Source organism: Gopherus evgoodei, chromosome 13, assembly GCF_007399415.2.
Source record: "Gopherus evgoodei ecotype Sinaloan lineage chromosome 13, rGopEvg1_v1.p, whole genome shotgun sequence".
NCBI classification, from domain to species: Eukaryota; Metazoa; Chordata; order Testudines; family Testudinidae; genus Gopherus; species Gopherus evgoodei.
Window position 1 is genome coordinate 4,629,274 of NC_044334.1, and position 11,959 is coordinate 4,641,232.

At 45.5% G+C, this 11,959-nt stretch overlaps 1 protein-coding gene across 3 annotated transcripts in view; it reads left to right on the top strand.

Annotated features, from left to right (window-relative positions):
* The window catches only part of CMKLR1 (chemerin chemokine-like receptor 1), a 42,445-nt gene extending 30,721 nt beyond the window's left edge, over positions 1–11,724 (top strand). For 2 of the 3 annotated variants that reach the window (XR_004003021.1, XR_004003020.1), the window contains exons 2-4: positions 6,444–6,528; positions 7,464–9,618; positions 11,714–11,724. Coding sequence is in view for 1 of the 3 variants with exons in the window: in XM_030583340.1 (XP_030439200.1) it covers positions 7,467–8,540 (1,074 nt within the window). In the remaining 2 variants the exon portion in view is untranslated. Of the gene's footprint in view, positions 1–6,443; positions 6,529–7,463; positions 10,617–11,713 lie in introns of those variants that run through there. The other variant, XM_030583340.1, reaches the window with a different exon arrangement.
* The last annotated feature ends 235 nt before the right edge of the window (positions 11,725–11,959 follow it).

Below are 11,959 nucleotides of genomic sequence, written 5' to 3' on the forward strand. Positions count from 1 at the left end.
TCCAAGGCACTGCCCATCCCAGATGGTGTCAACCAGTCGTCCTCGGCTGAGCATTGTGCGAACATCCTGACCTGGGGTTCCCAGTTACCCCTGCATGAGCACATCAGCCGTCCCAGTCTGAGTGGGCTGATTCTGGATCATACACAGCTTCTGCTTCAGACCAGAACAGCAAAGAGCTGGATAATGGTGGCTGCTGGTTATACTCACATGCTGTCACTCCGTAGATAATCACTTATTCCAAGAGTGCTTGAATTACATAGTTACTAGAGATGGTCAACAAACATCCATCAAAGATATTTTTTATCAAAAATGACATTTTTGGATCTAAATACACCTTTCTTTCAGAAAAGTCCATTTCTGACAACTGCAAATTTTCAGTTGTCAAAAAAACAACATTTTTAGCTTGCAGTTATACAACAAAGTGCTGAAACATTTTGCAGAAATTTTTTGACAAAAATGAAAATATTTCTGTATTCTTTGAAATGTTTCACAGGAAAAACTCCAATTTCCTGACCAGCTGTAACCACTATCCACTCATGTTTTATGCCATCAGCTGGTAGCCGCATGGATCAGGGAGTGGTTACCTTTTTGGCCTGACTGATTAGTCAATTTGTGGGGCCTTGCAGGATTGTTTCCATTTGGATGAGGAATCAGTGATACAAGGCAGGTATTTTCTTTGTGTAAGATTGTTTGTTTTCAAAGAACACACACAAAGTCTTATTTCTCTGAACACAGTAGAAACACACAACAGCAGGCAGTTTCTTTGCTCAGAAATCTCCCACTCTGAGACTCCAGTGAACTCTGTGCCCAAGCAGCTCTATCTCTTTGCTTTCTCTCTGGGTCATGTTCACTACTCAGTCTTCTGTCTCCAGCACCCACAGGCAACAACCAAATATCCTATCCCCTGAGTTTGCATCAGGGAAATCCCTCAGTCCACATGGCTTAGCTCCAACCTGCCAGGCAGCTTAGTCCTTGGTGGTAGCATCTATTGTTTGTAGCTGTCTTTATAACATAATGGGGCTTGATTGCTCCTTCTATTGAGACTGAAGGAAGATGTTTGGATGCCCATTGGCCTTAATGAGTTCTGTGACTTCCTTTGAGTCCAAGAACCCACTGGTAGCAGCCATTAGCATCTTTCCGAGTAACAGGACCTTTCTCTCCACATATGAAACGTTGCACAACTTACCAGGAGGATATAGGTTTCCTCTTCGTCTGAGAGTATCAGTTCGTTTCAATGAGGCTGGGTCCTGGGGCTGAAGGACTGATTCCATAGAGCTCATCTGACAGGTTTTTCAGAAGCCAGTGAGATGCCTTTCCTGGGGTATATTCGTAGAATAGAATATCAGGGTTGGAAGGGACCTCAGGTGCTCATCTCCACCTGCAGTAACATGGAAGGGATTATCCCCCATTGCTATCTTCATGAGATCAGTCTGACAACTGTCATCATATATGCTGAGGGCTGTTATAAGGGGATGGGGATTAATTGTTCTCCACATCCACTGGAATTAGGACAAGAAGTGATGGGTTTAATCTGCAGCAAGGGAGATTTAGGTTAGATGTTAGGAAAAACTTTCTAACTGTCAAGGTAGTTAAACTCTGGAATAGCTTCCAAGGGAGGTCGTGGAATCCCCGTCATTGGAGGCTTTTAAGAACAGGGTGGACAGACACCCATCAGGTTTACTTGGTCTTTCCTCAGTGCAGAGGGATGGATTTGATGACCTCTCCAGGTCCTTTCAAGCCTAACATTGCTCTCATTCGATGTATGTTATACCAATGCACTCCAGGTGAAAGTCACCCCTATGCATGGCTCAGGGGCCATGTACCTGGTGGTGGGTCACTGAGTGTTACTCAGAGTACATGGAATCTCTCCCATTCTCAGGGAGGCTTTGATTGTTTGACCCAGCGAGAGTTTGGGGATCTTTTAGTCATTTGTTTTGTACAGTCTCCTTTTATTGTCCAAATGTTAAAGTTTGATAAAAAGAAAGTAAAAAAGAACCAAATAAACAGAGAATCCCAATAAATAACCACTAAATAGCTTTGAAATGTCAAGCTAAATGTCACTGGGGGAACTAGTTGTTCGGAGCAACAATAAAACATAGAATTTTGAAATAAAAAAAGACGCGTGTGAGCACCACGGGAACATCATAAAACTTCTCTTCACAGGAATTCCCCTCACTGGGGACTTAGACCTCACTATTCTGTGCAGTGTATGAGCACTAATCAGAATTCAACTCACCCCAACCACCAGCAAGCTCTCATTTATATTTAAAGATTTCTCCAACCAATGTGCAACTGTCAAGGAGCTATTGTAGGAACCTCCAGTTCATCAGGTGTGTGTATCACACAAGCTGAATTATCCATTATCACAGAGGCATTGGGTGAGTTTGAGCTGATGGGCCAACCTCAGAAAGGTTCACGGTTCAGATTCAACAAAGAAAACCCCCTAGAAGCACTGATATTTATCAGAACCATCCACCTTTCTGAGGCCTGTGAAATTAGGCTGGAAATCTCTCTTGAACAGGGATTTTCTGCTACTGGTCAGGCCAGAGTTACATCAAGAGCAGCTGTGATATTTTAAGCGATTGGATGGATCACAGTAGTACAAATGAAAAACATGTGTATGAGAGAGAGAGAGAGAGAGAGAGACGGGTCGGAGGAGTTGGTGTGGAGACTTCAACTGACCACTTCAGAATCATCCTTCTGTTTGGGTTTGGGTTAGCGCTAGAAATGGAGCAGAGTCCATAGACAGCATACTTGTCCCCTAGTGTTGTGGTCTGGGACTTAGGCAGTTGTACCTAGTGGTCAGAGAAGGAGCTGGGAACCAGGAACTGGAGCACAGAGCCGGAGGCAGAATCAGGAGTCAAGCCCAGGGTCAGAGTCAGTAGCCAGGAGTGGGTGTAAAAGCAGGGATCTGGAACAGGACAGGAACTAGGAAGAGACCAGGGAGGCAGGGTCTAATATAACAGCCAGTCAGGGATTCACCTCATTTCCCAGACAATTTCCTGTGCCTCCTTCTGGCTTAAATAGGGAGTCTGAGCCAATCAGAGAGGCCAGAGGTCCCCTCCAATCAGGAGCTTCGTGGGTGGTGCCTGTGTTAAGGTAGGGTCCATCAGCCCACATTCCCTGCTGGGTGGTGGCTGCTATCTGGGTGCAGACCTAGATTCGAAACTCAGGCTTCCTCACACGTAGCCAGTTCATCCACCCTTATCTTGTTTTGTACGCCCTTCTACAAAAAAGTTCTCCAGACCTGCTCAATAACAGTCAGAGATGCTCCTGCTTCGCTTAGTGATTGTCTCGTTTGGGGGAATGTTTGTATGAGGAAGGATGAACCAGAGAAGGCAGGTCCCTGCTCTTTCATTGAAGCCTTGTCCCATAAAACCCTGCAAATGAAAGTGCAAATGAAGCCGGATCCTGCCACCGAGACCATCTGCGGTTTTGCCTTTCGAAAGGTAACAAGAGGAAAATCACTGGTCTATAAAGGGAACAGTTAGAACGGCTCATTAAACAGGAACATTAATAGTCAGCTGTTTAACAACCAGTTCTGCTGATATTGTTACTTCCGCTGGATCATCAACTTTAATTCCTCCTCACGACAATGAAGGGTTCACCAGGGCCAGGCCTCCTTTCGATTCAGGCCAATGTACAAGCCGTGTCCTAAAATCTCATTTATTACAGTCACTTAGTTGTCTCCCTGCAGAGTGTCACTTTGTCCTGGAGTGAGACTGACTACAAGGCAGTGGCTGAGGTGTCCTGTAGCAGCATGAGACCCAATCCAGTGTCATCACCTGGACTACAGTTCAGGAAATCACTTAAAGATGTGCCTAACTCTTGAGGTCAATGGGACTTGAACACGTGCTTAAAGTTAAGCAGGTACTTAAGGGCTTGTCTACGCAGAGCAGCAATGCACCCTATAGGGTGGGATTTGTAAAGCGCACTCAGGTGTTGCGTGTTATGTGGTCCACGTGCTGGTATGCACTAAAGGCTCAACACACACTTCCTTAAAGCGCACTAGAGAACTTTTAGTGTGCACCAGCAGGGTGTCCATGGCTCAATTAATGTGCAACACCTGAGTGCACCTTACAAATACCACCCCCGTAGGGTGCATTACCGCATCCTGTAGATAATCCTAAGAAAGGGCTTTCCTGAACTGGGACTATGAGTAGTTGATGGACAATTGCCAAATGCTCCTTGGTTCCATCAGCAAATCTCCCATAAATTGAGATTCTCAGGGTTGGACCAAATTTGTCACCCTGGATCCTAAACACTCCTTGACTTTTACTGGGAGCGCTGGGGTGTTTCAGAATCTAGCCCTGAGCAGATCTGAATTGCACAGCATGAGCTCAGCTCTCAGCACTGCCGGGATGTTTCCTGAGCAACCAAGCTTGGAGAATCTGCAAAGTGAGGCTTAAAAATCTTGTTCTCCCGCCTCATTCTTCTGCTTCTTCTGGCTTCTAGCTGGGCTGGAATAAGAGCAGAGCAGCCTTTCCAGCTGGGTTTTGGAGCTCGGGGTCCTTGTAGGGCACAGGGCATGCAGAGCTGAATGACAATTAAAAATAATTAAAATAAAACAAAAGCTAACCAGGCTTCTTTCCCTTACGGCCCTTTGTGACCAGCATACACACGAGATGTGTCTTCCACATGAGATAGTGGCTACAGAACCAAGAGCCGCATGTAATGACCCTAAGCAAGAACATTGGAGAACGCTTTCATTTATTTCAAGCTTGAGGTGAAGGGCTGGTTCAGTTCTTGCACAAATGGGGCAGATGATACGTCACTGTATTTTGTGCTTTTAATACTGTTTGTTCTATGTCGATCCAAAGCCGGCTACTCTTTACCTAGGAAAAGAAGATAAAAATCTACAGTTAATACAAAACGAAGGAAAATGGCAAATATTGATTCCAACAGGAACAATTCTTACTGAATTTTGTAAATGAAAAGTTGTCTAGTATTATCCTGAGGTATCAGTTTGCCAGACCCAAGAAACGTAGGCAGCTCGGGAGATGTTTAGATGAACAAAAAGACTTATCTGAACCTCCAGACTTATCACTAATTGCTGGAGAGATGGGTCCAAGCCTCAAAATTTGCATTTGAATGTAGATTTGGATGTGGAAACTTGCACTGTTCAGAGGTCTTTAGACACAGTGCTTTGGTTCATAACTCAGTCCTTACATAGGTAAACTTCTGGTGACGGCGATAGGAATTTTTAACTCAGTAACTGGATGATGTACCCCTATCCCACAAGGAGGCTAACGTAACTCAGTAAATGGATGATGTATTCCTATCACGCAAGGAGGCTAATGTAACTCAGTAAATGGATGATGTACTCCTATCACGCAAGGAGGCTAATGTAACTCCAATCACACAAGGAGGCTAGCATACTTTCCAGTCCATTAGTAACTAAGGAGGATGTTAAACAATATCATCTAGAGATATATATTTTTAAGTTAGCTGGCCTGGATAACTTGCACACAATAATCCTAAAAGAGTTGGCCGAGGATATCTCTGCCCACTGATATTATTTTGTAATAAATCTTGGATTACCAGAAAAATTCACCCTCCCAAGCTGCAATGTGAGTGATACAATATACAATAGGCTGCGTGCACATCCCCGTAATTATACTGTCACTGCCTCGATCCTTGCCAGCATGCAGCAGGGAAGCCATGTGGTGCTGGTGGTTAGGCAGCAGCAGACAGGACTGATGAGTAAGGTCTTCTATTTACAGTAACGGCCTGTAGGAAGTTTTTCTCTGAGTAAGACAACTGTGATGGGAGCAGTGTCCATGTGACAACGAAGAATCCAGACAGCAGAAAAAGATCCACAGCTTTACCAGCTGCATGGTTGGGGAAATTGTAACTGTGGCTGTTCCAGGGGCTCAGAAACAAGATTAAATTTACACTGATTTATCGAGTTTGGAAAATCCTTGCTAGAGAGGCTGGAAGCAATGAGAGCTGGAGGGGATGGTAGCAAATGGAACTTCAGGTCAGATAAACTAATTAATTAATTAAAAACACTGCTGTAGCCCCTGTAGCAAGGATTGCCAGAGGAAATTACTACATGTAAAGATCAGATGAGTTTAACTTCCCAAAACAAGCCTTTTAAAATCACGAGTGGCTGTTTGTCTAAAAGCTCTGCATTAGCAATTATTTTGGGGAAGTTCTCCGGCCGGTGTGAGGCAGGGGGTCGGATGTGATGATCACAACAGGCCCTTCTGGCCTTGGCATCTAGGGATCATCCCTCTGATTTTTGTCTGAACCCAAGACAAACATGGATTTCCTGCCTTCCAACTCACCTTTCTGACAGGTGCAGGGCCCTATTTGATTCCTGTTTTAATATTATATCTAAACACCTACACGTGCCTCTGAACAGGGAATGCTTTCAAAGGAAAGAATTGTCCGTGTTGCTCTGGCTAATAAACCCAGTGGGTCTCTTTCCTGTATTGCAGGTGTTTCCAGCTATTCGGTGAGTGGATGAGGCCCCTACTACAGGGACATTGAGAGTGGAGCTGAAGAAAATACTGGCACGAATAGGTGAGATTCTAGCCTTAGTTACATCTGTGCAATCCCACAGAAGCCAGTTGAGAGGCATGTTTGCCTGAGAACAAAAATCTGGCCCGGGAATGTGCAATTGAATGAATGCTGAGGAGGAGAAAGAGAAGCATATATCGGAGGATCTCGGAGCACTTACAGAGCACCAATTAATTAAGCCTCAGATGCTTCCTTGGGTGGTGGGTGGGTTGTACCGGACCTATTTTGCAATGCAAGGGCCTGATTCCAAACCTCGATGAAATCAAACAGTTTTAGATCCTGCCCCGTGGTACCAAATGCGAAATCCTCCGCTTGGCCCTATGAGTGTAAATCCATATTAAGGGCTTGTCGACACTTACAGCGCTGCCGCTGTAGCTCTTAGTGAAGATGCTACCGATGAGAGAGCATCTGTCTGCACAGGTATTCCAACTCCCTGAAAGGCAGGAGCTATGTCGACGGGAGAAGATAGTGTTTAGACCAATACAGACACTCTTAAACACCATGACCTGCAGTCTTTCCTTCATGTCTTTGAGCCAGGATTTGCTATATTTGACTGACCAGTCCTGGAGGGGCTTGCAGGCGGCCAAAGGCAGGTTTTCCCATAGAAATTGCATGTCAAATGTGTATACAAGAGCAGCCCGTTGGCCCCGTGCATGATTTTAACCCCACTTTGTGACATCATAGTGCACATTCTACTCTTAGATACATGCACAGAACTGCCAGCTTCTGTCCTCACCTGCAGGTATGCAGCTCCTGTGGAGAGCTGTAGACACATGCATTTAAGGCAGCATGGAGCAATCCCTTTACACAACAAATTAAGGTCTGTGGGACAAATCCTGAATTCTTCACTCCTGTTGATTTGGCCCTGTACACAGAAACAAGCAGAGGGATAGTCTATAGAAGAACCGCCTGGTGAAACTGTTGTGATTTGTTTACAGGTAATGGAGACCTACAATTACTCTTATGACTACTTGGTGGATTATGATTATGATTATTATAATTCCACCACAATTAGAGTTAAGCAAGAGCCATCGCACAATGCAGGAGACATTGCTAGAATCCTCTCTGTTGTAGTCTACAGCCTCACCTGCCTCCTGGGAATTCTGGGAAACGGCCTAGTCATCACGATCATCACTTTCAAGATGAAAAAGTCCATTAATGCCATTTGGTTTCTCAACCTGGCTGTTGCCGACTTTCTTTTCAACGTCTTCCTGCCCCTGAATATCGCGTACACTGCCATGAACTACCATTGGGTCTTTGGGGCGGCCATGTGCAAGTTAAATTCTTTCCTCCTCAACCTAAACTTGTACAGCAGTGTGCTGCTGCTGACGACCATCAGCTTAGACCGCTGTGTGTCCGTGGTCCTTCCAGTCTGGGCCCAAAACCATCGAACTACTACGCTGGCATGTTTGGTTTGCGTCGTCGACTGGGTGCTTGGTTTGGTAATGAGTTCCCCGTCTCTCGTTTTCCGGGATACTGCAACTCACGAAGGCAATGTGATATGTTTTAGTAACTACACCTTGTCTGGGAATAAGTATGACCATCCTCTGGGCATGAGGAGACACCAGACTGTAAACCTTGTCAGGTTTCTGACAGGGTTTGTCATTCCCGTCACCATCATCACAGTCTGTTACATGATCATTGTTGTCAAGCTGAAACGAAATCGGCTTGCCAAATCCAAAAAGCCCTTCAAGATCATTGTCACAATTATTGTGACCTTCTTCTTGTGCTGGACCCCCTACCATGTCCTGAACCTCCTGGAAACACAGCATGAGCAAGTCTCCCATGTGGTATTCAAGATTGGGATTCCCATCACCACGGCTCTGGCTGCGGCCAGCAGCTGCATGAATCCCATCCTGTATGTCTTCATGGGCCAGGACTTTAAAAAGTTTAAGGTGACCATCCTCTCCAGACTACTGAACGCTCTAAGTGAAGACGCCACCCCCTCGACTCTCGCTCAGAGGAGCTTCTCTAAGATGTCCTCAATGACTGAAAAGGATACCACCCTCCTCTGAGCTCTACGTTTGGTACCTCGGGGCTCACCCAGGATAAGCTCCCATCCGCTTTTATTTAGAAGCAAAAGATAATTGCACTGAGATCTATGAATGCTCTCTAGTGCTTTCAAACTGTAGTTGAAGAACACTTTCCAAGTGTTCCAAGCAGTGCTTGGGTTTTCCCTATCAAATCTGTGCATCTACCCACATTAGTCATGTCTGATGACGAGTGCCATGAATCTTCATTATAGATTCTCTGACCCAGATTGTTAAAGGGACAAACCATAGCACATTTTATATGCAGTCCCAATACCAACGCTGGTAGCGCTTCATGTACCTTTTACTTGCACCTTTACACTCCTCATGCCTCCTGAACTGCTCCAGAGAAGGACAATACCACCTTAAAGCACCTGGAATCAAAACTACAGATATGGATTATGATGTCCTAGAGTTTGGAATGCTCTGTGGCCAAAATGCATTTCCATCTTTGGCTATTGGCTATTGGACGAGTTCATTCATTCAGTCTTTGGCCCAAATCAGATCCTCAAAGATTATACATGCTTGCACCCAATAACTGTGTGTTTAAACTCTGCATTAATGGTGACTGCACATGCAGTCTGGTATTTGCATGCACAAATCTTCATTTGCACATACAAATTAGCACCCAAATTTAGAAAACTTGGCCATAAATGACTAGAAGACTGGGTAATGTAGACGTTTCCAGAGACGAAGGAAATTGAAGAGACTTATGCCAAAGAGAGATAAAAGTGCAGAGAAGAGAAAATCAGATTGCTTCTCAGTGAAGTCGGGGAGAAGGTGGAGGAGGCCATGACTTCTAACTCTTAGCTTTGGGGACATCCTTCCAATGCCCACCACTAAGGATAAGATTATGTCACCGAAGACATGGATTCTGTAACTTTCACAGACTTCCATGACATTTTCTGCTTCAGCCCCAGGGTAGCAGGGGCCCTAGCTGTCAGCCAGCAGGGGCCCTGGAGCTCCAAGCTATGCCAGGCTCTGAAGGCCCCAGAACTCTCAGCCACTGCAGGGGGCAGGAGGCCCCAGAGGGTGCCGGGAGCACCTGGCGTGCCACTCACAGGTGACAAAATCTTCACCTTGCCCATCACACAGTGGGATCAAAATGTGGCGCTACTCTAGCTGGGATATATATATTGCCTATTATATAAGAAAATGATTATGAACATGTTATGCACAGTGTATGCATATAGCCACTTAACCAACCTCTTAAAGGCATAGAATATGTTGGTACTAGTATAATCATTTTTTAAAATTGTGTTCTGAATATTCTTTTCTCATCAAGTCCACCTTAAGTCAGAGGGGATACAGAAGAACAAATAAATATCAGACAGAATACTGAAAAAAACGCACACTCACATAACACCTGTACCGCAAAGGGGTCAGAAAGCGTTCCTGATATACGTACTACGTACCAGGATAACTTCTTCCACCGCTACAATGCAGCCATCTCTGGGGTTGAATGTGGCACCACATGCAAAAACACTACACAACCGTTTCAGACAAGAAGTGAAGAATAACTTGTGTGATTAAAACTGAGTGGGAGAACTGATGGAAAAGTCCTGTAGAATTTAACAGGAGTAAAAGTACCAGGGCACTATAGAAATGTGACAGGCTTATATAGAAATTACTCTAAGGACCTATAATACTTAATAGAGAATAATCCCCTTTCCATGGTATTATGCTCCACCCTTTAGAATTTTCTAGTGGAGATATAATTATGGAGCAGAACCTAGATAAGGTTGCAGTGAGTTTCCTTTTTAGCCCCCACTTTGCCAGCACTTAACCTCTCTATCTACAAAGAGGGGAAATCAGCCTCACAACTGGTGAGTTAGGGCTTTCACCACATCAGAATCGAGCTGGATTTGGCATTCCTGAGTTAGGATATTCTCCAGCACTCTGCCATAAGGGAACGCGAGGTTGGTAGAATTCCCAAAGTGCGAATTCGGCCAGGGCGCCATGGTGAGGCTTCCCAAAAGAGCCATGGGATTTTTTAAGGGCCCCTCAGTCTCGCGGATGTTAGTTTTAATGGGCATGTTTCCCTCTGGTGCCTGCATTGCCTCTCAGAATGGCATAGCCACTAGAGCGCTGCGAGCCAGATGGTCTGACAAGTTCCCTGGAAATACCCTACAATGGGTAGATCGGGAGATAGCTACCTAGTGTCAGCTGAACAGACAAAATGCAGAGTCTCTTGGTCTTTGCTTCAGAACAGACCCCAGCGGTGGTCCATGCTGTCAGCAAAACCTAGGTTATGTTTCTAGCATGCCTGAGGCAGGGGGTTTCCGGTTTCAGAGGGGACCCTGACAAAACATGGCCAGTTCGTCTGAGAGTGAAGGAAAGGTTGCCATGAGTCCCTCTAAACAGATCCTGCTGAGTTTTCGGGGCTGGCTCCAGCTCCCATGCTCTCACTAATCAGCTTGGGGGAATAACTCGATTCGTCATCCTCCCATCTAGGGTTTGGCAAGACATCTACCACTATGGTAGCTTTAGTCCCAGTACAGCAAAGCTTTGAAACACATAGTGAATTTTAAATATGAGTGTCAATTCACTGCAGTCAATGGGCTTACACCTGTGCATAGAGTTAAGTGCTTTGCTGAATCAGGAAAGCACAGTGACAATCAGCAACATTTCGGGGTTTGGGAGGATGATTGGGCTCAGACACAGCATCCCAGAAATGGAAAATTCTCAGCAAAATACAGGGAACAATCTTTTTGCAATTTCTTCTGGGCAAAAATCAGTTTGCCTCCCAAACAGAGCAAATTCTGATGATTTCATTTTTCAAGTCCTGAGGCTCCAAATTGTGGAAGCATCCATCGCCGCTGGGTCTGATGAATAACTGTGAATCCCTGCAAGGGGCTCCATGTTAAATCAGTGGCACTCAAGGGGTTTGCCTCTGGGGAATTGAATGCTGGAGCAGCCTATGTTTACACAGGCTGCAGCAGCTACTCTCAGAGCCTGGGTCAACTGCCAGAGGGGTAGCCATGTTAGTCTGGATCTGTAGAAGCAGCAAAGAATCCTGTGGCACCTTATAGACTAACAGACGTTTTGGAGCATGAGCTTTCGTGGGTGAAGTGGGTATTCACCCACGAAAGCTCATGCTCCAAAACGTCTGTTAGTCTATAAGGTGCCACAGGACTCTTTGGGTCAACTGCCGTGAGCTGGCAGGGGCTAAAAATAGCAGGGTAGCCTGTCGGGCTTGGGCTAAAACCTAGCGAGGGGGAAGAGTCTGGGAGCCTGGGCCCCAGCCCAAGCAGGAACATCTCCCTGCTTTTTTAGTCCTGAGGCATGAGCCCAAGTCAGCTCACCCGTGCCCTGAGATTCATTGCCAGGCAGGTGGTTTTGCTGAGTAGAGTTACCCTATGTTTGTCTCATACAGGGTTCTGAGCATGGCAACAAAGAAACCC